Source organism: Lutra lutra, chromosome 14 (assembly GCF_902655055.1).
Source record: "Lutra lutra chromosome 14, mLutLut1.2, whole genome shotgun sequence".
In the NCBI taxonomy this organism is placed as follows: Eukaryota; Metazoa; Chordata; class Mammalia; order Carnivora; family Mustelidae; genus Lutra; species Lutra lutra.
This window is the reverse complement of record NC_062291.1, coordinates 74,783,509-74,807,161: the sequence shown is the minus strand read 5'-3', so window position 1 is coordinate 74,807,161 and position 23,653 is coordinate 74,783,509. Positions and strand designations below refer to the sequence as shown.

At 41.0% G+C, this 23,653-nt stretch overlaps 1 protein-coding gene across 2 annotated transcripts in view; it reads right to left on the bottom strand.

Annotated features, from left to right (window-relative positions):
* Window positions 1-11,179: 11,179 nt before the first annotated feature.
* The window catches only part of PNLIPRP3 (pancreatic lipase related protein 3), a 34,398-nt gene continuing 21,924 nt past the window's right edge, over window positions 11,180-23,653 (bottom strand). For both annotated transcript variants that reach the window (XM_047703395.1, XM_047703396.1), the window contains 5 exons: window positions 20,538-20,656; window positions 17,485-17,617; window positions 15,282-15,393; window positions 12,438-12,605; window positions 11,180-12,161 (listed from right to left, as the gene is read on the bottom strand). In XM_047703395.1, the coding sequence (XP_047559351.1) occupies window positions 12,098-12,161; window positions 12,438-12,605; window positions 15,282-15,393; window positions 17,485-17,617; window positions 20,538-20,656 (596 nt within the window). In that variant the 3' untranslated portion in view covers window positions 11,180-12,097. The remainder of the gene's footprint in view (window positions 12,162-12,437; window positions 12,606-15,281; window positions 15,394-17,484; window positions 17,618-20,537; window positions 20,657-23,653) is intronic.

Here is a 23,653-nt window from a genome sequence, read left to right as displayed (position 1 = left end):
GTCCTAGGGGTACTCATCACAACTGAGTTGGTCATTGTTTCTTGACCTTTTTTTTTTTTTTAAGATTTTATTTATTTTTTTTGACAGAGATCACAAGTAGGCAGAGAGGCAGGCAGAGAGAGAAGGGGAAGCAGGCTCCCTGCGAAGCAGAGAGCCCAATACGGGGCTTGATCTCAGCACCCTGGGATCATGACCTGAGCCAAAGGCAGAGGCTTTAACCCACTGAGCCACCCAGGCGCCCCTTTACTTGACCTTTTAAAAACTGATTTGAAAAAATATTTTTTAAAAAGATAAAATAGATGATGAGTTCACCTTGGAACTCCCAATTTAAATTCAGAATTTTAGGATTTTACTCAATCTCTTTAATCATGCGTCTGTGTATACATATTTTTCCTCCATGCCCAAACTCTCAGTTGTTGATGACACCAACCCAAGTTTTCCTCCACTTTATTCCACCGTGCTCACACACCTCCTTCAAAATGACAACATCACCATTACCCATAACAGGAGAACACTGAAATAGTTTTCATGTTTTTAAAAAAGATTGTTATTTTTTATTTTTTATTTTATTTTTTTTTTTTAAGATTTTATTTATTTATTTGACAGACAGAGATCACAAGTAGGCAGAGAGGCAGGCAGAGAGAGAGAAAGGAGGAAGCAGGCTCCCCGCTGAGCAGAGAGCCCGATATGGGGCTCGATCCCAGGACCCTGGGATCATGACCTGAGCCGAAGGCAGAGGCTTTAACCCACTGAGCCACCCAGGCGCCCCAAGATTGTTATTTTTTAAAAAAAGATTTATTTATTATTATTTTTTTATTGAGAGAAAGAGAGAGTGAGGTGAGGAGGGGCAGAGGGAGAAGGAGAGAGAGAATCTCAAGCAGACCCCCCACTAGCAGGGAGCCTGATTTGGCACTTGATCCCAGGACTTTGGGATCATGACCTGAGTCAAAGGCAGATGCTTAACCGACTGAGCCACCCAGGAGCCCCTACATGATTTTCTGTTTTCGTTTGTTTTGTTTTGTTTTGTTTTAAGTTCTTTATGTTCTTAGGGTTATCCCACGGGATATGAATCAATTAACTGTTATAAAATCACTTGGAGTGGTTTTTCTTTGTGTGATTATGAAAATCAACCAGATACACACTCAAGTTCATTTATTTGATTTTGCTTTCAATATTTAGGGATTGCTTTTCTATTCGTTTATTTTGTTATGTAATCATGGAAAACACTTACATGATTCCAGAACCAAATATACAAACTCAGTTCATTGAGAAAAGTCAAGTTTTGTTTCTGTCTTCTTCACCCGATTTCCCTTCTTGCCACTGGTAATCATTTAATTTTTTTAAAAAGTTGATCCTTTTGTTTTTTTAAATGCAGTCAAGTAGATATATATCTGTATCCCCCTTTCTTATTAATAATGTTTTTAGAAACATTAACCCCTCAACTGAAATATAAGAGGCATTTCTTAAGGCAAAATATATATTTAAAGAATAAGTTTTTTTTTTTCAGCAAATATTGCCAGTTGGTAGCAAGAGCACACAGCCGTCTGTGGAAGAGTCATCCCAAGCTGCGTGCTCATGGCTCCCATCTCCAGTTGGCACAGGCTGCTTGCGGAATGAGTTTTGCAATCATCCTTCCAGCAATGATAGAAAAAAAATGAGACACTATAGATTTTTACATTTTGGTCTTTTTTCTTTCTCTCTCTCTCTGTCTCTCTCTCTCTCTCTCTTTTGTTTTAGAGAGAGAGAAAGCAGAGGGGTAGAACATTGGAAGAGAGAGAATCTCAAGCAAACTTCACACCCAGCCTGGAGCCTGATACAAGGCTTGATCTCACGACCCTGACATCATGACTAGAGCCCAAACCGAGTCTAATGCTTTACTGACTGAGCCACCCAGATGCCCCAGTTTTTACTTTTTGATTTACTGGCTCTTTGTTGATCAAATCAGTGAGAGAAACAACAGACCACATCCACGGCACAATCTTCCCCAAATGCGTCCACATATCTTCCCCTCAACGCCATCTACACCCCCTGTTTCTCTGCTGCTTCTATTAAGTAAGTAAGTAATTTGCTTTTTTTTTTTTTTCCTTCGTAGTCATCAAACTGGTTCATTGCCAGGGCAACTAGAAATGATGAACCCTTATTTCAGGGTTCAGTAGGCCTGTATGCTCTATTGATTAAGTTCCAAACATCTTTTTGGTTTCCGTTGCTCCTATGGTCCAAAACATGTAAAACATTCACCTTTTTGCAGTACTGCTGACTGACTTTGGAGCCAGACTTCCTGAGTCTGATTTCTGTCTCTGTCATTTACTGGCTGTGTGATTTTTGGCCAGTTGCTTAACCTCTCTGTGCTTATATGCCTCATCTGCATAAGTACCTATCTCATAGGGTTGTCCTGAAAATTGAATCAGAAAATGTACAAAGCCCTTGGAATTATAGTTGGCAGACAATGGGTGCCCACTGGATTTTAGTTTTTATTATTATTCTGCTGATCTCTTCCTGATTTAGATTGTTCCTGTAAAAGATCATGTCAACCTGTTTAATCTTCTGTAAATTCCCTGAAGTGATTTATTTTACTTCTACTAATTAAACCTAACAGTTTTCCCTCCTATGGTGCAAATGATTTGATCAATTTCTCCCACTTAACATATAACTCAGTAATTTAATTCTTATATGACCATATTGCCAAGCTTGAATTTAATAAATACTGAAAAACATGTGATTGATATTTTATTTTCAATATTACATTTAAAGATTCTAGACTAGATATGAGACAATTCTTTTTTTATTTGTATAGATACCACAATTATGTCTCTAATCATGCGGGTTTATACAAATTGCAGATAAAACTGCTCTCAGGTTAATTCAGTTTAAAAGGGAAGTTTGCCTAAAATGGGCTAACCTAAATGGTTAGTCACATAACAACATATTTTTAGTACATTGGGTGATTAGATGAGACTTTAATAGTAATTATGATTAAAACTTTTGAGAGAATGGATAAAGAGATGGGGTATTTCACCAGGAAACTGGAATTTGTAAAGAGGAACCAAGTAGAAACCTGTAGAACAAAAATGAGATAACTAAAATTGAGTCCAGTGGTTGGGTTTACTAGCATGTCAGAAACAACAGAAGAGAAAATTAGTATATTGGAAGAAAGAGCAGTGAGAAGTATCCAGATTAAAGCACAGAGAAAAAAACCTGGTAAATATAGAAAAGGCTATAAACCACATACAGTACACAAAGACAAAATCTAATACATGTGTGTGTGATTTCCCAGAGGAGAGGAAAGAAAGAATGAGGAAAAAGCAACATTAGAAAAGGTACTGGCTGAGAATTTTTCAAAACTGGTAGAAGACCCTAAATAGCCAAAGTATCTTAAGAAAGAAGAACGGAGTTAGAGACATCACACTTCCTGATCTTGAATTATATTATAAAACATAGTCATCAAAACAGTGTGGTCCTGTCATAAAAACAAATAGACCAATGGACCAGAAGAAAGAGTCCAGAAATAAGTCCAAGTGTAAATGATCAACTAATTTTGACAAGGATGTCGAGAATATAGGATGGGCCAAGGACAGTCTTTTCAGTAAATGGTGCTGGGAAAACTGGATATCCACCTGCGAAAGACTGAAGTTGGATTCTTATACCATAAGCAAACCAACTCAAAATAGATTAAAGACTTAAAGACCTGAAACTGTAAAACTCCTACAAGAACGTATAGGCAGTAAGTTCCTTGGCATTGGTCGTGGTGATGAGTTTCTGGATATAACACAAAAAGCTCAGGCAAGAAGAGCAGAAAGGAACGAATGGGACTACATCAAACTAAAAAGCTTTTGCACCGCAAAGGAAGCGATTAACAAAATGAAAAGGCAACCTACAGATCGGAAGAAGATATTTGCAAATCATATTTCTAATTAGGGGTTAATAGACAAACTATATATGGAACTCATAAAACTCAATAGCAAAACCAAACCAAATCAAACCAATCTGTGTCCTCCCAAAACCCCAAATAGTCTGACTAAAACATGGACAAAGGAACTTAAATAGACATTTTCCAAAGATGGCTAACCAACAGCCAATAGGTAGATGACAGTGGTGCTCAACATCATTACTCTTCATAGAAATATAAAACAAAACCATAATGAATACCTCACGCCTGTCAGAATGGCCATTATCAAAGAGAGAAGAGATACAAAGTATTGGTGAGGATATGGAGGAAAGAAAACCCAGGTGCACTGTTGGTGGGAATGTAAATTGGAACAGCCACTCCCGAAAACAGGATGGAAGTTCCTCAAATATCTAAAAATAGAACTACCATATAATTGAGCAACCCTTCTTCTGGGTATTCTTGGATACCCAAAGGAAATGAAATCGGTACCTTGGAAATCAGCATCCATTAAAGTTGAATATAGGCCTACTCCATCAATCTGCAATTCCAGTCCTAGGTTTGTACTCAAAATAAATGCATACAAAATATATGTTCAAAAATATTTATACATACAAAAATATTCATAGAAGCATTATTTGTAATAGCTTCACACCAGAAACAACTTAAGTGTCTATCAACTATAGGGTGGATAAATAAATTGTCACACAAATGTTCTATACAGCACTGAAAAAGATCAAACTGGTATTATTTGCAACGATTCTATAGACATAATGTTGGACAAGCCAAGAATGAACACATACTGTACTCGTGTCCAGTTTAAACAACAAACCAAACCAAACTATGGTAAGAGAAATCAAAATGGTGGTTACTTTGGGTGAGTCATGACTGGGAGAGATAGAAAGGAGACTTTTGTGATGTCATTAGGATTCTTTTTTTAAAAATATTTATTTATTTGATAGAGATCACAAGTAGTCGGAGAGGCAGGCAGGGAGAGAGGAGGAAGCAGGCTCCCTGTTGAGCAGAGAGCCTGATGCAGGGCTCTATCCCAGGACCCTGAGATCATGACCTGAGCCAAAGGCAGAGGCTTCAACCCACTGAGCCATCCAGGTGCCCCTCATCAGGATTCTTTTTGAAAGAGTTCATGTTGCTGTGTTTACTTTGAAAAAATACATTGAGCTGCACCTTTATGATTTATGCCCTTTCTTGGATACATTGTTATACTTCAATAAAAAGTTCAAATGAAAGCAAAATGTGGCCGCTGGGTGCTAGGGGCTTTCTTCCTCTCTGGCACCTGGGTTATACTGTGAACATTCAGCATCGATTTCTAGCATTTGCTCTCTTTACCAGTCTGGAATTCACCCAATGGCCCCAGTTACCCTCTTTCTAAGCCTCCCCAGCCAGCAGTGTGGGAGCCCAGCCTCTGCCCATGGAGTGAACAACCGACGGAGAGAGCATGTGTCAGAATTAAGGAAAGAGCTCTGCAAACAGGGGTTACTCAGATGACAAGATGTACAAAGAAACGTCAAGGTTTTGCCCGATTCAACGCAAAGTATCAGCACCCCAAAGATCCACTAGTCATAGAATTTTTCCGTAGTCTCATAAAAATGGAAATGCACCTAACTTTAAATCAGCTGCCGCGGAGCAACCTCTTGTCCTTTTGCTATGAAGGGTGACCTAAATTAAAATGAAAAACAGTTCTAGAAACTCATGTTGCCGGATTAAATACTGATTTATTTAACCCCCGACATTCAAGTCGCCATACCTTTTTCTAGCTTTTTATTTACTCCGTAACACTGTTTATACACACGAGCAACGTGATATTTCAGATGAACTGGTGTATTGATGCCGTATGAAACTGAAATCAATGGCTGGTGAAATTCTGTTAAAAAATAAACTTGGCCACTTGGACTAAAACACTCTTGTCACTTTAAAAAAACAAAACCTACCCGTTAATTGTGTTAAATTGGTTTGTCGACAAAGCTTAAATGCTTTCCTCACACTCTGGTGCCTGCTGTTCGATCAAGGGGAAAGTTCGGTCTCTGGAGAGAAATATCTTTATTGATTACTACACCAAGAGCAATTACATCGAAACAGAGGCTAGTGGGTTAGACCTTTCGGTTCTTATATAACCTTATGACAGATGCTGAAGAACACACGCAACGTGTCCCCTTTCTGCTCACACGCCCTCGACATTCTGTGAAGTCGGAAGCTTAGTGCTCACATGCCTTGTTCACAGGTATGGTCCTTGTCCCACCCAAAACATGGGCTAGGGACAATTCTCAGTACGCCGGCAAAGTACAGGTCCTCCGGCTTTTCTGGCCTTATTTATTGCAAGTCATGCACTTGATGAACACAGTGAAATGTGCTCCGTGTTTTAGAGTCCAATATACACTGTTATTACTCCGAGAGCAACAATCATTTTTGTTTTATTTTTAACAATATTCAACCTTTTCACATGCTGTTATTCCTAAATTTCAAGATTGGCTCCAAACCGGAATTTTAGCCAGAATAAGATAATAAGATCTTGAGAACTGAAAGTTTCTCTGCACGTAGGTAGAGGTTTGATCCGTTACAAATGCAGACCGTCCTGTGGTTTGTCGATCATTAAGGAGGCGCAGGACGACGCAGTGTGCTCGCTCTGCCACTAGAGGGCCCCCTGACAAATATATGAAACCAAGCAAGCAAGGCTTCCCACAATAAAAAGACAAATCAAACTTCAGGAAAACATGAATTTATTGTGTACATCACCAAAGCATAAAAATACCTAATTAGGGCTTTATATGGTTGGAGAGAATTATGACCACACAAGAAAATCCAAATTTTATTTTTTTATTGATTCATCCACATCATTAATGGATTCTGTGATCAGGCTGAGACCTGAGATCCTCAAATTCATATTTCCATGCTCTATTCTCTATGTTAAATTTTAAAATATTGCAGAAGTTAAAAAAAGAAAAACCTTCTGTTTCTGAGATTTCAGAAACCATCGTCTTGCACTGTTGGTATGAAATAGTGTGTCCCATGTTCCATGTGTCTTCTGCATTTTGCCTTTTCCATGCTGTGTGTTTTGGACTCCCTGGGCCCGTCTCCTCTCTGTGATAACCAGTCTCTGGTCCCGAAAATCCACTGGCCTTTGTCAGTGTTGGTAAAAGAAACATCTGTCAATAAGACAGATAATGTTGCATTTTCCCTTCAGCTTCACAGAGAAAGCAAATGGCACTGTGCATAGTAAAAACATTGTAAGCGAAACACCTGGGAAAGTAACCCTCTTTGGAAAAGGTCTCATTCTAGCTGGTTGACTTAAATACGTTTTGTTGTGCGAACAAAATTGAAATTCCTTTCTTTTCTCCAGAAGCAATAAATACACATGTCTTTGCATTTTTAGGCCAGAAGGGAGTCACTAAACTTCCCTTTGTGTGTGGAATAATGATTTGGATGGAGCTTTTACTTAAACAAAGAGCCTGAAAGTCTTACCTCAATGAACGGTGTGCAAAGCGTAGCCTACTGCTGTTTGTGTGATGAGTGTTCAAGTGGTAATCTCTTTTGCCACATACTCACATATTTCTAATCTTAAATTCTTTGAAGTGTGAGGTTTCCTGTGGTTGTTAAGAAATGATGGGCTGAAGCTTGGTTATTCCATCTGTTTTCATGACCAATGGGCATCGTTCTGCCATTGACTCAGGGCCATTGGAGTGCGTCACAGATGAGCCTGAGGTGAGTGTGTTGGTCACGCTCTGGGTGGTGTCATCTTATATCCACTGGGCTTGGCCTCTGCTCCCTCTGTCTGGGACCCTCCAGGAAATGACTGCTCCTCTGGCCACAGCACACAGTCAACAGATTCGAATTTCAAAATGGAATCACTTGTAAGAACGTATGTGGTGACCACAGATTTCAAAGATTTTTTTTTTTTTTTTGACAGACAGAGATCACAAGTAGGCAGAGAGGCAGGCAGAGAGAGAGGCGGAAGTAGGCTCCTCGCTGAGCAGAGAGCCCGATGCGGGGCTCGATCCCAGGACCCTGGGATCATGACTTGAGCCTAAGGCAGAGGCTTTAACACACTGAGCCATCCACCCAGGTGCCCCAACCACAGATTTCAAAAATGAAAACTGCCTGATTTCAGTCTGCTAGTATCACTTTCACACGAGATCAATGAGCAGAGAGTGAAGAAGGTGAGAAGAGTAGTATTTTCTTTGCTTCGATCTCTCTGTGCCTGCTTCAATCACAGTGCTTGCCCGGATAGATTCTCAACAAGGATTTCCTTCCCTGCATCCTTTTCCTGCTTGGTGCTGTGCAGAGTGCGGGAGCAGGGGTAGCTCGTGTTCTGCATGTAAAACCTCATTACTCCACACAATGCCCAGCACAGGAGAAAAACAGGATAACTCAGTGAATGTGTGTTCAATGAATGAATGAAAGAACGTCCTACGAAAAGAAAGAAAAAAATACGCGACTGAGTCAAGACTAAATGTTTGCAAAATGCAAATATAGAAAATAGGCTGCCCAAGGAAGAAAACATTGGCCTCCAATCTTTGGCTCAGTCAACCCAGGTATGCAGCCTCTCATATTGGCATGAAATCTAGTAGAAACTCCACTCTCCTAAGACTTAAATCATTCAGAGCAGAACTTTTAGAGCTGCACATGTAAAATAAAGAAGCCCATCTGGTGTTATAAGTACGTATTTGGAGGGGGGAAGAAAAGCATAACACAAACAAAGCACGCCTATCATTTTTATTACACGATCTACAGAAAGTAAAGATTTACAAGATCTTTTTAGTCAGAAAGTATATGAAAAAAGATTGATTTTTCCCAAGTGGAGTAGAAAAGGCCCCAGGAGAAACATGAGATTTTTATGTTTATTAAACATGAGCTGAGGTTTTAAGAGGCTGCAAAACAATAACTTGGCATATGTTTCTGTTCCTGAGGCCCTGGGCTTACTCTGGACACTTGCAGAGTCAACAAAACCTGGGAGCTCTAGAAAGTGGGGTAATTCCTATTATCCACTCCGATCTGAGAGGAGCCTGGGGAGAGTCACACGGCTCAGCCGGGTATCTGAGTCTTCCTCAGCTTTGCAGGACCCTTTATTGTCTACCTCCTCTAGCCCCAGACAGAACGCAGAGTTCAATGGCTTTTCCATAATGGATATTCACACGCCATTGGCTCCCTTGTCCGCTCTCCCCAGAGCACAAACTCTTGCCAGCAAACTCTTCTGTGGGCACTTTCTCCTCTTAGCCTGATGTGTTAACCAGATTCCAAGCCATCCAATGTTCTCTTCTACTCACAACTCTCATTGGTATAGCCCTTCCAGCTTTATAAGGTGCGAATACATACACTACTCTTTAAGTGGAAAGAGAGAGCATGAGTGAGCTCGAGAGACCTACAAGGGGCTCAATTCCCAATGCCCAGTGTGGAGGAACCCAGGTCTCGTCACGTCTCTCGACCAAAGAACTGGTTTACAGGAAACGCACAGGATGGAGAAATGCATGACGTGAGACCAAGAGGGTTCCAGCAGTTGCATGTGAGGAAATTCCCAGGACAAGTGACCGGGTTTACCTAATAACTGGTGTGCAGGAAGGAGCAGAGGAGTTGTCACAGGTGCAAAGAGACTGAGGGACGAGTCAGTCAGAGGCCCTAGAGGGATATTGCTTGGCTCCCACTTTTAAAAAACTCACTGCCAGGGGTGCCTGGGTGGCTCAGTGGGTTAAGCCGCTGCCTTCGGCTCAGGTCATGATCCCAGGTCCTGGGTTCGAGCCCCACATCGGGCTTTCTGCTCAGCAGGGAGCCTGCTTCCTCCTCTCTCTCTGCCTGCCTCTCTGCCTACTTGTGACTTCTCTCTGTCAAATAAATAAATAAAATCTTTAAAAAAAAAAAAACTCACTGCCAAAAGACACTGTTCAGGCGATCTTGGAAATTTCAAAACTACCTCAATATAAGAGGATATTGAGGAATTACTGTTAATTTTTTTTTCGTTAATCTTAAGTTCATTTAAACATGATTATTGTTGGAGCCGCCTGGGGGTGCTCAGTGAAGCGTCTGACTGTTGATCTCAGCTCAGGTCTTAATCTCAGGGTCATGAGTTCAGGCCCTGAGTTGGGCTCCACGCTGGGCATGGAACCTACTTAAGAAAATGATTATTGTTAATCTTTGTACAGTGGATACTGTACATATGTTCAACAATTTGAAATATAAATGGGAAGGAGTATGGTAAAACCAAACAGGTTTGGAGGTGAGCATTTGGGGTGACAGGATGACAAGGTATGGGTGAATCAATGGCAATGAGAGGTGGAGGAAGTCAATAGCCCACTGGGTTTGAAGTCACTTGTCAGTCAGCACTAATGGCGGTCCATGCAAGGAGCAGGACTTGCCCCAACATCTGCTGGTTCAAAATACCAAGTGACCATAATGCAGGGCACGGAGAGAGAAGGGGCATCATTTTTCAGTGCTTTCCCAGGGAACAAACACATGGAAAACAATGTCATCATTCTATACTTTCAGAATCCCTCTGCTTAGATAGGCCATGCACACTTTTTCATCCTCACGACATTCTTACAATGCGGGGGAAAAAAAAAAAAAGGACAGTAAGACCTATGGAACAAAAAGTTTGTGTTTTATTAAAATAGGTTGCCAGAAGTTAATTGACTCCCATTTGTCTTTCCAAGCTTAGAAAGAGCCAGCCAAGAGGCCTCTTGGGCAAGGAGGCAGGCCAGGACTCACAGAGCCTGGTGCTGCTGGTGGAGCTTCTTGCTGATAGCCAAGCCCTTCTCAAAAAAAAAAAAAAAAACAGAGAAAGGCTGGGCAGAGAACAGTGCAGGGTCAGGACAGCTGCTGGCACAGGAAGGTGTCCTGCCCCCAGAGAGATGGGGCCCTCTCCACTGCCAGGCTGCAGAGGGGGTTGGCCTGCCACACTGTTAGTAGGACTCAGAGATTCGGACCCTCCCCTGGGCTGCTCATGGCCACCCTGCTCCCGGGCTGGCCTAGGCCTTGGGTTGACACACCCACCAGAAAGTAGACTACCAGCCAGTTCATGCCAAACGTGTCTGCATCTCCTTTCCTCCTTCACTGAGTCTCATACTCCAATCAGTCTTCCATCTCCCACTTGCACGATGGGAAAGAGACACCCCACTTGGTTCTCTGATTTCTGCCCCAACACAAGTTTAAGTACATCCAGGGGCCTCTTCTTGAGGTCCACTTGGCAGCGAGGCACCAAGGAGAATCAAGAAAACTCCTGCAGAGGCTTTTACAGCATTTCCTTTCAACAACGTTTACAGTACAGTAAAGTACACTACAGCACTGTTTACAGTACAGTGCTATGGGCTAAACACTAAGCCCATTAGAAAACAGAGCAGATAAAAACAGTCATCTTTGATTTGCACTGGATACAGACAATTGAATTACAAAAAACTGAAGCAAAGCTTTAAAAAATGGACACACTTAAATATTACAGGATTATTATTACAAACACAAAGGGACAGTCAGGGGCATTACAAATGAAACGCTGCATTTAGGCCAAATGCAAACTTGCAATGGGGCTTTCAAGGCCCAGAGAGGAGGAGTCATTCTCTCCGAGCAGGAGGCTTCCAGAGAAGGGGCTGATGATTCTCAGGGACTATTGCCAAGTGTTGGACATATCACAGATCAGCCCCCGAATTTCTTTTACTTCACACACACCTGAAGACAAGGAACACCTTGGAAATACTAATGTATTCTCGTCGGTTTTCATTATTAATACATAGACATATCAACCCACAGGGTTATCTATCATCTACATACCATGAACCATAGCCATACTTTGTCTTAGCAAGATTAACAACATAATAAATATTCTTTAAATCATTCTAGAATAATGCTTATTCTACCTGAAAATACTCAAAATGTACTTCAAGTACTCACCAGACAGTGTCTCACTTTTGCCCAGTGAATTTATACCATGACACTTTGGCATCACGTCATCTCATTCAGGGAAATTCCAACACAGCTTTATTTTGGCACGGATACCCGCGTTCCTGCATATGACCATACTATACTCTGTCCTAGGACTCAGTCTGTTTTCAAGGCCCTTACAAAGCTTGTCAAGGAGAAAAACATTCTATGTAGAAAACAGCAACAACTGTACTTTTCTACCTCATTCATGATGGTCTACTTTGGTTCAGATACCAACCAGAAGATTCTTTCTTTCATCACTTCCATTAAATAAATCCATCAAGACTGTATCTAAATTTAGCATGGTTTCAGGATCTGGGCAATATTGGGTCCCATGATATCCTGGCTACAGAAGGTAGATCTGAAAAATTTTCAAGGAAAAAAAAAGGATATTAAAATGACTCTATGGGGCAAAAGACACATGGTAGATCTAATTGAATGAGTAATTATTATTTTGTAAACACTTTTACAAATATAATGTTTATTTCTTAAATAAGTTTCCTTTTCTTTAATTATAAAATGGTAAGATGTACAAATTTTTACACAAGTTGCAAATTTCAAATTCTACGGAGGTTTCAAATACCACTAAAAATTGTAAAAGTTTGTCTGAAAATTCAAGGGAAAAGGTAATACTTACTCATATCCATATTTTCCAGATATATCTTTCACCACCTCTGCTCCCAACTTATTCTGAGAATGCCCAAACAAATGTTCCTTCCAAATGAACTCAATATTTGTAACATTTCCAACATTAACGTCTGCATCAATTAATTTTGTGTAAGTCATGCCTGGCTGCAGTGTTCCACTGTAAACAGAAAGATAAGACTCATAAGCTCACACCAGGTATTCTCAATATTCAAGTGGAGCAGCATCTGTGTGTACGATGAAAGAGAAAGTCGTGGCTGCTGGCATCTGCTCACAGAGATTTATTCTTTTCGCTCACGTCAATCAGCGTCTTGGAATACCAGCGTGCTGAAGCTTGAAAGGAAGGGCGAGGGAAATGGGAAGCTTGACTAATTGATGTTGGGGAATGCCTAGAGAGGCATTATCTCGATGGGATCTCCACAATGAAAGGTCTGGTGTTGGCTTTAGAGTCTCAGAAACTAGATTTTATTGACACCAGGAAATGATCACGCTGTCAACGAGGAGCTGAATTCACAGAAAACTGATCTCTCTGTTCCCAATGGGGAAATGCTTTCTTTTTATTAATCAAAATGTCCTCCAACTCTCTCCCTGGTAACTTCTTTATCTGGACGAAAAGATTCACGTAACCAAGGTAGTCATCCAGAGCATGGCAACAGAGCAGAGGGAAATGGATTTTCTTGATGCATAAGGCACATCTTACCCTAGCCAAAATTAGACCAGATGTGATTTCCCTATTCCTGCTCCTTCGTTCTTCCATTGTTAATGTATTGTCTAGCTCCTCTCCCTGGAAGATAAGCCCCACAAGGACAGGACCTGTGGCTGTATTCTCAGCAATCAGAACAATTCCTGGCACACAGTGGGCATTTAAATGTTTGTTGAGTGAATGAATGACTGTTGCTATTCCTAGGGCCCGTCTTACTCTATTTTATATAGAATTAATTGCTTTAATTATCAGACGGCAACTTTCCTTCCAGCTTCTTAGGGATAATCTCCCTGTTGCTCTTTGAACTGACTTGGCTCAGTGGACCTACTGTGCGGACCTTCATAGCAGTGCCATTAGAAGCCCACATGACTAACGTAGAAGCCACAGGGTTTATAATAATTTAAGAATTATTCTTAAAAGAAGATTGGTGACTATGCAACCAGATGGTGAACTCCTTCTTTAGATATTTGCAAAAGAAATGCAGAGATGTCAAAGTAGTCTTACAATTTTTTTTTTTTTTAAAGATTTTATTTATTTATTTGACAGAGATCACAAGCAGGCAGGAGGCAGGTAGAGAGAGAGGAGGAAGCAGGCTCCCTGCTGAGCAGAGAGCCCGATGCGGGGCTCGATCCCAGGACCCTGAGATCATGACCCGAGCCGAAGGCAGCGGCTTAACCCACTGAGCCACCCCGGCGCCCCAAGTCTTACAATTTTTAAAAAAGATTTTATTTATTTGAGAAAGAGTGCTCACAGGCACTAGGGGCAGAGGGAAAGACTCTCAAGCAGACTCGCGCTGAGCGCAGAACCCCACGTAGGGCTCTGTCTCGTGACCCTGAGATCATGACCTGAGCCCAAACCGAGAGTCAGACGCTCAACCGATGGAGCCACCCAGGTGCCCCAAAATATTCTTGCAAATTTTTAGGTGGGTGGGAACTGCCTATTTGTTCCCCCCTGTCCCAGGTCAGAGGCCTTTGTGCAGGGCTCAAACTACCTAGCCTTGCTATGGGCCTGTGGGCCTCAGAGCCGCAGGCACACAATCGATCGTACTGAACGGCTTCCGGAGAACTAGCTTCATGGAGACATGAAGAACACGGAAAATGAGATAGGATAGGGAAGGGTATCTGGAACAGAGGAACAGCATGAGTGAAGTCAGGAAGAGAGGAAAAGGTGGATCTAGTCAATGCTAAGTACTGCAGTCAGGGTAACCTGATTGAGTTGAAGACCAACGAACCAGACACCAGACAGTGGGAGATGGGGATGGAGAGGTGGGCTGGAGCCTGTGCATTCACCAGGGGCCAGAGGGTCCCCGACTGAACCCACAGCTGCAGGCAGGGCTGCTGAGGCAAGAGGGTGTGCACAAAGGGCCAGAATGATTAACCTACCGCATCCTTCGACTGACAAAATAACCAGAGAAACCTCTTGTTTATCATGCCTCTGCCCATTCTTTGAAGATGATGGAAAGTAAAGAGGCAAAAATCTAATCCATTCATTGGTTTGCAATAAGGTAGCATCTAATTAGTGTGCATAACCTTAATTCTGAAACGGATTGCAGAATTAAACAACGTTGAGTGAAATCTCTAATACAAAAATGCTAAGGCTGACCAAAGAAAAGACGAAAGGAAACTCAAGATAAAAGGGGACTTTAGCCAAAGGTAAAGGCTCAGTGAATGTCTCTGCTGAATTACTCCCACCTTTGACTATTTCAACACTTGTCCTATGTCTGTGGGTGCTACTCAGACAGCTTATTAGGAATCTGGCCATTTATACAAATGTCTTAGTCCATAAGTAATTTGAATCTATACAATCAAAACATACACTCCAATTTGCATAATGTTAATGGACTGGATAATAACTCTTGTTTGTTGTCCAGTTACTCTATTATCTAGATCTATAATTTTATGCTATTGTTTTCCAACCTCTTCTGTTTGTAGGTGGAACTGCAGAGAAAAGAGTGCCTATGATTTCTATTTTTACATCTGGAAAGCCAGGAGTGAAAAGAAAAGTCAAATGTGTCATGACAGCCAGTGGCATTCCCATTCCGCTGTCAGAAGAGTGAGCTGCTGACTGAGCCAGTCTGAGCGAGTGCCCAGCACTGTGCCACCTGCTGCTTCCTTGTCCTTGGCCCTTGCCTACCTGGCCATCACAAACTCCTCCACGTTCCCCGTTGTTCCACCTACACGGAGAAACAGGGTCCCTTGAGTGACGTTGTTTCCATCAAGTTTGACAGACAATTTGTGCCTCCAACCTGGAAATTAAAAAAAAAAAAAGAGTGTAAGCGAAGAGGTGAAAACACGTGAAAAGCATGACCTCCTGGGCACTCAGATGTCAATGCAACTCTCAGCCTTGAACGTGGCTGTTTTTGCTCACGAAAAAGCACAACTTTATATAGCTTGAGTGACTTTGGTGAAAAGCTACATTTAAAAAGACATATACATGTACATGTTTTCATTTTATGACAGTAAACAGTATCATGATATTCTTTAAAGAAAATCCTCTAATCTTCCGGGCATTTTTATGACTTTTAAAAATGGAAGCATGAGCTTTCTTTTGTCTGCTACACTTGTATCCTGCAGCATGTGCACTCTGCCGAGCTGCGTTTTGACTGGCCATGGTTTGACAACTCATCCAGAATAAATCTAGAGAACCTAGCGAGCGAGAGGGTCTTGGGAGGTAAAGTGAGTTGTCTCTTCCCATCCCACCAGGCTCTGCACTCAGAATGTTCAGTTAGCCCAGGTCGGGGGCAGCACAAAGCCTGCCCACAGGACGAATCCCTTGAAAGTGGCCAAGGGTCACTTTTACAAAACCTGGAACGAAACACATCGTTCATTGTGAATTCTGAAATTGTATGCTTAAGAACACATTGGGGAAAGTGCAATTCTTCCTAAAATTGTCTGAAAAAGGTCTAAAAGGAGAAAAGCCTCCAGAGAGAATTTTCAATTCCTGAGTTAATTGTTGCCAGATTTCTTCCCTCCGCAGCCCACCCCCTGCCACCTCCACATGGAAACCCCCTCCCAGGCTCCCAGGGTCGGCATCGGCACTTTAACCCATGAGCCCTTGGGACCATCTCATCTGGCCTTTTAGCATATTTCATGCTGTGGATCCATCCTCCCTTCCTCATTGTCTTTCTTTCTCCGGCTCCTTTTACTGCTCTCCACATCAGTTCACCTTCTCTCTCTGAAACAGCCTGAAACCTTTCTCAGTCTCTTTCTCAGGATCTCTTTCTCTGCTCTCTTTCTTCTCATCTAACACATTTTTCTTGGGTAATTCCATCACCCGCCTCCACAGCTCTGAAGGCTGTTTACACACAGGTGTACCTCTCAAGTCTCTGTAGATCACATCAGTCGCCTGTATATCTGACTGCCTTGTGGGCACATCCTCCCCCGCCATCCCAAGGCATCGCAAAACCTGGTGAGTTAGAAACTGGGCCCATTAACTCCTTTAAGCCAGTTTTTCTTCATGTGCCATCAAGTTCAGTGAATAGAACATCCAGTGAGCCGGAATCATCCTTGATCTCTCGGCTTTCTGTATCCCTCACATCCATTCACAGGTTCATTGGGTTTCTACCTCCCATCTCCATACTCTCTCCCCATCTCCTACCTTTCTGTCCAGCTTTATTGAGATATAAACATTACGGATATGGACACCGTGACCGCAATACACACTTAATGATATATTGTGAAATGAATGGCACACGAAGTTAGTTTCCATCCATCACCTTCCATGGTGGTGAGGAAACACTTGTCCTAACAGGTCACTCTGCCTCCATCTTGTCTCCCTCTAATCCATGCAGCAACTAGAATGACTTTTTAAGAAACCAGTCTGATAATCTTAACACCCTTTTGTGGCCTTCCAGGAGCTATAGATAAAGTCCAAACTCCCTATATGGCACATGTTTCATTATTTGACTTAATTTACGTCTCCCGACTCATCTCGTATTACTCTCTTCGGGGTCTCTGTGGTCCCAGCAGGGGGTTCTTCTTTCTCTCATTGTCTTTCACCTCCAGACACTGACCCATGCTGTTCCTTCTGCTTGGATGTTCCCACTTCCTTCTCCCTCTGACTCCTCTCTCAGGAATCCGCTTAGAAATCACCTTCCCTCAGAAAGCTCTGTTGATTTGGTTATGGACGTCCCTCCTTTGCACGTCTCTTATCAGAACGTTTATTACCCAGGATTAAAACTCCCCACTAGTCTGTACTCAGTTTTGCTTCCTCACTGCAGCCTCAGCTTCTGGCCCGGTGCCCAGTGATTTAGTAGACACTCAGTAAAAACTGTTGAATTTTTAACGATAAGTACCTTAAAGCATTACAATAAAAAAAACTGAGCTACAATACTTACGGGCAAATGGGGAAAGAGACCCAGTGCTTAAAAAATAATATGATCTATTACGCTGCATATTTTTGAGGTGAAATCTATCAGCAAAATGACCCATTGTTGGGCAACCTTCTTTGGGACAATGGAAGCAATCTCCCTGGGGACAGAAAAGAAGAGGTAGGTTAGAAATGTAATTAGAAATGTTGGCCTTCAATAAACTCTAGATACGTTATTAAACTATAATAAATCTTTGAAATTTAAATAAAGCATATGCATTTAAAAATGACTAAGTTGCCCAGTAGGCTACCCTGTCTTCCAAAAACAAAACAAAATAAAACAGAAACAACCGAGGGGGGGAAAAAATGGCCTATTAGAAAAATGAGTAAATGCTATGAATAGATAACCCCCAGAAGAGGATAACAATGTAAAAAGCTGCTCAATCTTGCAAGTTGTCAGCAATGCACTAATGAAAACAACATACAATTTCCTACTCAGCAGAACTGCAGAAATTAAAACAATGTGCAACACCAAGTAGTGGTGAAGACATGTGTGGAATTCTCGCTTGGTCCTGATGAGGATGTAAAATGGACAAACGTTGCAGAAAGCAATTTGGTCTTGTCTAATAGAGACAGAAATGTGGGGCGCCTGGGTGGCTCCGTCGGTTAAGTGTCTGCCTCCTGATTTCAGCTCAGGTCATGATCTGGGGGGGGGGATCAAGCCCCTTGTGGGGCTCTGCTTGTCCTTCTCCCTCTGCTCCTTCCCCTGCTTGCGCGCTCTCTCTCTCTCTCAAATAGATAAATAAAATCTTTTAAACAAGACAGAAATGTACATATGCTTTGACAATTTCACTTGTATTACACACCAGAAGGAAGCTTCCACACAAGCACACATACGGCAGTGTTTACTGCAGAACTGCTTTTAATAGCGAACCCTAGAAGCAACCAACATGCCTGCTGGTAGGGGAGTGAAGAAATAAATTGTGACTGATTCCTAGAAAAGAAATACATCAGATCTCTATATATCTATGTAGATCTCAATTCTAAAATTTAACAACAAAAAAGCAAATCCAGAAAGATACAGTGTGATGCTATTAATCTCATACATATGGGATTCACCTCAAACCCTGCTTCAGGGGAGGGCGTGAAGGGAATAAAAGGGAATGAAATTTTGTCTGTGCATTTTAAGATCTAAAGCAAAACTAACAAAATGGGGATGCCTGGGTGGCTCAGTTGGTTAAGCGACTACCTTCAGCTCAGGTCATGATCCTGGAGTCCCGGGATCGAGTCTCGCATTGGGCTCCCTGCTTGGCAGGAAGTCTGCTTCTCCCTCTGACCTTCCCACTTTCTCATGCTCAATCTCTCTCTCTCATTCTCTCTCTCTCAAATAAATAAATAAATCTTAAAAAAAAATGTTAACTTAAAAAAATCTGGGTAGCAGTGTTTTAATATTTGTTATTTTAGGTCTTGAACTTACGGATATATAAACCATGGACATTTGGGCTAGGATTATAGTAAAGCATCCCATGTAAAACTCTATTTTTTTTTTAAACTCTATTTTTAATAAAGAAAACTTATCACGATAATAAAAGGGCTCATATTTATTAGGTGCTTACCATGTGCCAGGCACTTTTTAAGCACGTTGTATGTGTTTAACTAATTAGTACTCATAAGCCTCTTTATTATTACAGTGCTTTCAGCCTCCCTATCTAACAGATGCGGAAACCAAACTGCAGAGCAGTTGAAGAATTTGTCCAATGATGCATGTCTAGGAAGTGAGGGAGCAAGGGTGTGAACCAGACAGCCCAGTACTTGAACTCCTCCTTCATTTTATTTTATTTTATTTTATTATCTTATTTCATTTCATTTTATTCTATTTCATTCTGTTCTATTTGTTTCATTTCACTTCCTTTTTACGACTGTTTGGGTAGAAGCACAATAAAACATGTCAAGGAAATTGACTCCGTGTTCTCCAGTTTATAGCCACAATTAGTATCCATGTGGCACAGGTGTCTAAGTTTCTCCCATCTTGCAAATTGTAGCCCATTCTATCTGACCATCCTGTGACTCTGAGGGCTTCTACCTGCCTTCAGTACAGTAAGTGCCAAGATCTCTTCAGCTACTCAGAGCAGCATCTGGGGCCAGAAGAAAGAGGAGGCAGAGCAGAAGAAGGTTACTGGGGAAATGCCAGGGTTTGGCTGGCAAGCTTCCTGAGCAGTTCACCAGGGCGTGCCATGGGTAAGAGCAGTTGGCTCCGGAGATGAGGAAGGTGGCCGCAGGGTATCCAGTCACCTTGCTCTGGTTAAAAGGACAGGAACGGCTTATTCCTATCCCAACAGCACTTTAGTCTCAAAGTGCTATTACTTACAATAAACTCCAGCTGGAAACCCCACATTTTCTACCCTGATCAAAGAGGGAATTAGGTCTCTGAAGCATAAGAAGGAAAATCTTTCCACTTCCCACTACAAAATAGATTTTCTTTCTCCTTTTCATAGTGATAACCAAATGAAAAATACATTTAGTTCAGATCTGGCACCGTGCGTTTTATGACTCAAGCAAAATCAGATTTGGTATTTTGTCCCTTATTGATCTGTGTGGAGCTCCTGTGAGATATCTGTGCCTTAGTTCAGCTCTGTATAAATAATTAAATTTTAATAAAATAATTTTCACGTTCCAGGTAAATAGTAATATGTTTGGTTGTAGCTATTGATTGGTTCAGCCTTCTTGGGGCATCTTTGAAGATGACATTTAAAATATATACACAGAAAAATGTTTGCCCTGGACTTCAGCCTGTTACACAGTAGCATCTAATTACTGCATAACAAATGGCCCCAAACACAAAATTGGATATAATCTTCAAAAAAGCTGAAACAACCAGAATACAAATAGTTGGTTTAGTTATTTAAGCCCTTCAGCAATCCTGCTACCGTTCGGTACTCTGCACAGAGAAAGAAATCTATTACTTCCCAAAATGGCAGCTGCATTGTTTGCCACATACTCAAAGCACTAATTTTTCGTTGGCTGATCATGGTTCAAAAAATGACTTGCTAATTAAACTCCACTGCAAAATACTTAACTTACCGCTTTAAAAGAGTTGTAGGATCTACAAGGATAAGCAATAAATGCATCAGGATTGAGAACGCTTTCCATGTAGAAGCGATGACTGCGGGCATGGTTGCATTCAAAGAAGGAAGCCACTTCTGCAAAGACAATTTCCAATTAATTGATAGCAATAAATGGATTAACTGAGAACTAATAGTAGGAGCCATTTCTTAGAAAAATAACTTTAAAAAAACATATTCTTGACGTGGGAGGTCCAGACAGCCAGACCTTGTATGTAGGCTGGATACAGCACGACCTTTATCTCAATAGCACATACCATTTTCTTTGTATCAAAGAATTCTTTGTGTGACCCTCAAGGGACATTCAAGCAGGCTAAATAAACAAATGCAAATGCAAATGATTCTGTGTTCTGTTATCTTCAATAATTTCCGAATCTTTGACTTAGAGCTTTAAAGCACTTAGAGCTTTCAGTATCCTTGTGCATACAACATCCCCACGTTAGATCAATTCCTTCTCTGCCTCCCTGTTTCTGCAGGAAGGCTGAATTCTCCCTTACTCAATCACAAAACAGCCAGCAATGTGAACCAGTGCACACCTTCAACTGAACATCGAGATGTGATAAGTGAGAGGTGTTATAATGAATGCTAAAGACAACTTAGTTTTGTCATTGTCAGGCATGACATTATGGCCACTAATATTTATTATTATTGCAATAATAAATAAGATCTAAATACATTTGTGCATTCTGAAGTTAGCATTCTAGTCCTTTATGCTCTCTATCTTACAGCAACATCTCTAGCATCTGTCGTGGACTATTCTTCCAATAACCTGCACAACTTGGTTGATCTTTGAGAAACTAGATTTTTGTTATAGTATATGTGGTAGATCGTTATACTTCAATAGTGGCCTCCAGTGAGTCACTATTTTTTAGGTCCTCACCTCTTTGGAACAACAGATTACCACTCCTCCCTTCAAGAGCAAGGAGCTTATCTTTTTTTCCCCCACTCTCCCCACCCCACCCTGGATTGTAAGCTAGTCCCCTGACTTGCTTTGACCAGCAAAACATGGAGGAATTGACCCCGTACAAATTCAGGTCCTCAGTCTTAAAAAAGTTCTAGTACCCACTCTTACTTTCTTAGAACCCAGCTTTTCTGTTAAGAAATCCTGGTAAACTGGCTGGGAAGAAAGGCCCTTAAGAGGAACAGACCACTTACAGAAAAGAACCAGTACCAAGACCCCAGACATGGAAGACCATGTTGAACCTTCCCACCTAGCTTAACCCAGGGCAGCCCCCAACCAGATGCAATCACATGACTCATCGCAAATCAAAGTCTCTGCCTAACTGCCTGAATCTTGACCCTCAGAAAAGTGGACAACAAAACCATTGTTCTTTTAAGCCATTCTGGTTTGTCATGCAGTAGTTAGCTGAGACACGGTAACTTCAGAAAGCAGAGATCAATAATGGGCATCATCTTTTTTTTTTTTTTAAACAAGGATGTCTCTTACATCAGGTCTTTTATATTCAGATTTATATTCACCATTAATTGTGATGTAGATAAGACAGTTCATTAGCATTTGGGAAATAAAAATTTTAAAAGTAAGTGATTTCTTAGTAATAAATATAATGTAAAATCCAATATCTTCATGTTTTCAAACTCTTCTAAATCATACCATGAATGATACACATACTTTAAATAAAGTTGTAGGGAATTTTATAACGTCTTAAAATGGTCGCTTGTAATAAATGTGTTTTACTTGAATTAATTCTTTACAGATTTTCAAAAGTTCTGTGTATATATACAGTTATATAAAGAAATATTATGATCTATATTTTATCCTAATAGAAGGGATTTTAAGTCATAATATGGAAAATAAGAAGAGAAATAAGTTTTATAATAGGCCTTATTGGAATGAATTTTGCTTATCTTTTCTTGCTGAAATTGGTTTTCTCATTCTGAGTGTCTGTAACTCACCAGTTTTTGTTTCTTTTCTTCAGTACGCATTGCAAATAGACACTTCTAATCACATTTACTCTTCAGAACAGATATTAAAACTTTGCACTTTGTCTCTAGAGAGGAGGACACTCTGGCTACTCTCAATGTCATGATCTGTGTATCTTTCCACTACACCAGCTACTTTCAATGTCATGATCTGTGTATCTTTCCACTACAGTAGCCAATTGGAAGATCAAATAATTAGATCATCGGGAAAAAAAACTAGATCATAGAGATATTCTGACCATGTGAAATATGATGGTGAGATATTTAGTCATCATTTATTATCATATACATTATATCACATACATTATATTATTATGTATGATACATTTCATTATTTACATGATGATGATATGTAGATCCAGAGAATAATGAAATTCCCAAATAATAGCTTTTGGTGTCTTCTTACCAGATGCTCTATGGATACTATTCTTATCGGAAACTACTATAAAGGGTTAAATACTATTTGTTTAATTTGTGATTAATGTGTGATCCATAGTGATTCTGTTAATAAGTAAGTCAAATCCTATCTCTCTTCTGCTCCAAATCCTCCCATGTCTCCCAATTCACTTGAGTAAAAGTTGAAATCTTTGCAATGGTCCAAAAGCCCAGTATTCTCTCCCTCTGTCCCTTCTCTAACTTCATGTCCACTACTCTTATCTTTCAATTCCCTCTAACCACAGTAGGTTCCTCACTGCCATGAACTTCCCAGGCAGGTTCCTGCCCCAGGCCCTTTACACTGGCTGCCTCCCACCCACTGGCTTGGATTGCCTTTCTCCCAGGTAACCTCATGGCTAAGTCCTTTAGGTTGTCTCTGGCCACCCTACCAAAAATCTTCTTTCCCCACTCGACCCCCACTAACACCAACACCTCATATTCAATTTTATGCTTTATTTTGTCTCCTTACTCTATTACTGTTTTTCTAGCAAATTAGAATATTAGCTCAATCACGGAGGGGTTTTTGTCTTTTGAATTCCTTCCTACATCTGCTGTTCCTAGAATAATGCCTGGCACATAGGGGACACTCAGTACGTCCTGCTGAATGAATAAACATATCCTCCTGTTTACACTGAGTGACTACAATATGCTAGACATTCTGATAGGCCGTGGGGATACAAAGATAACTAAGACACGGAC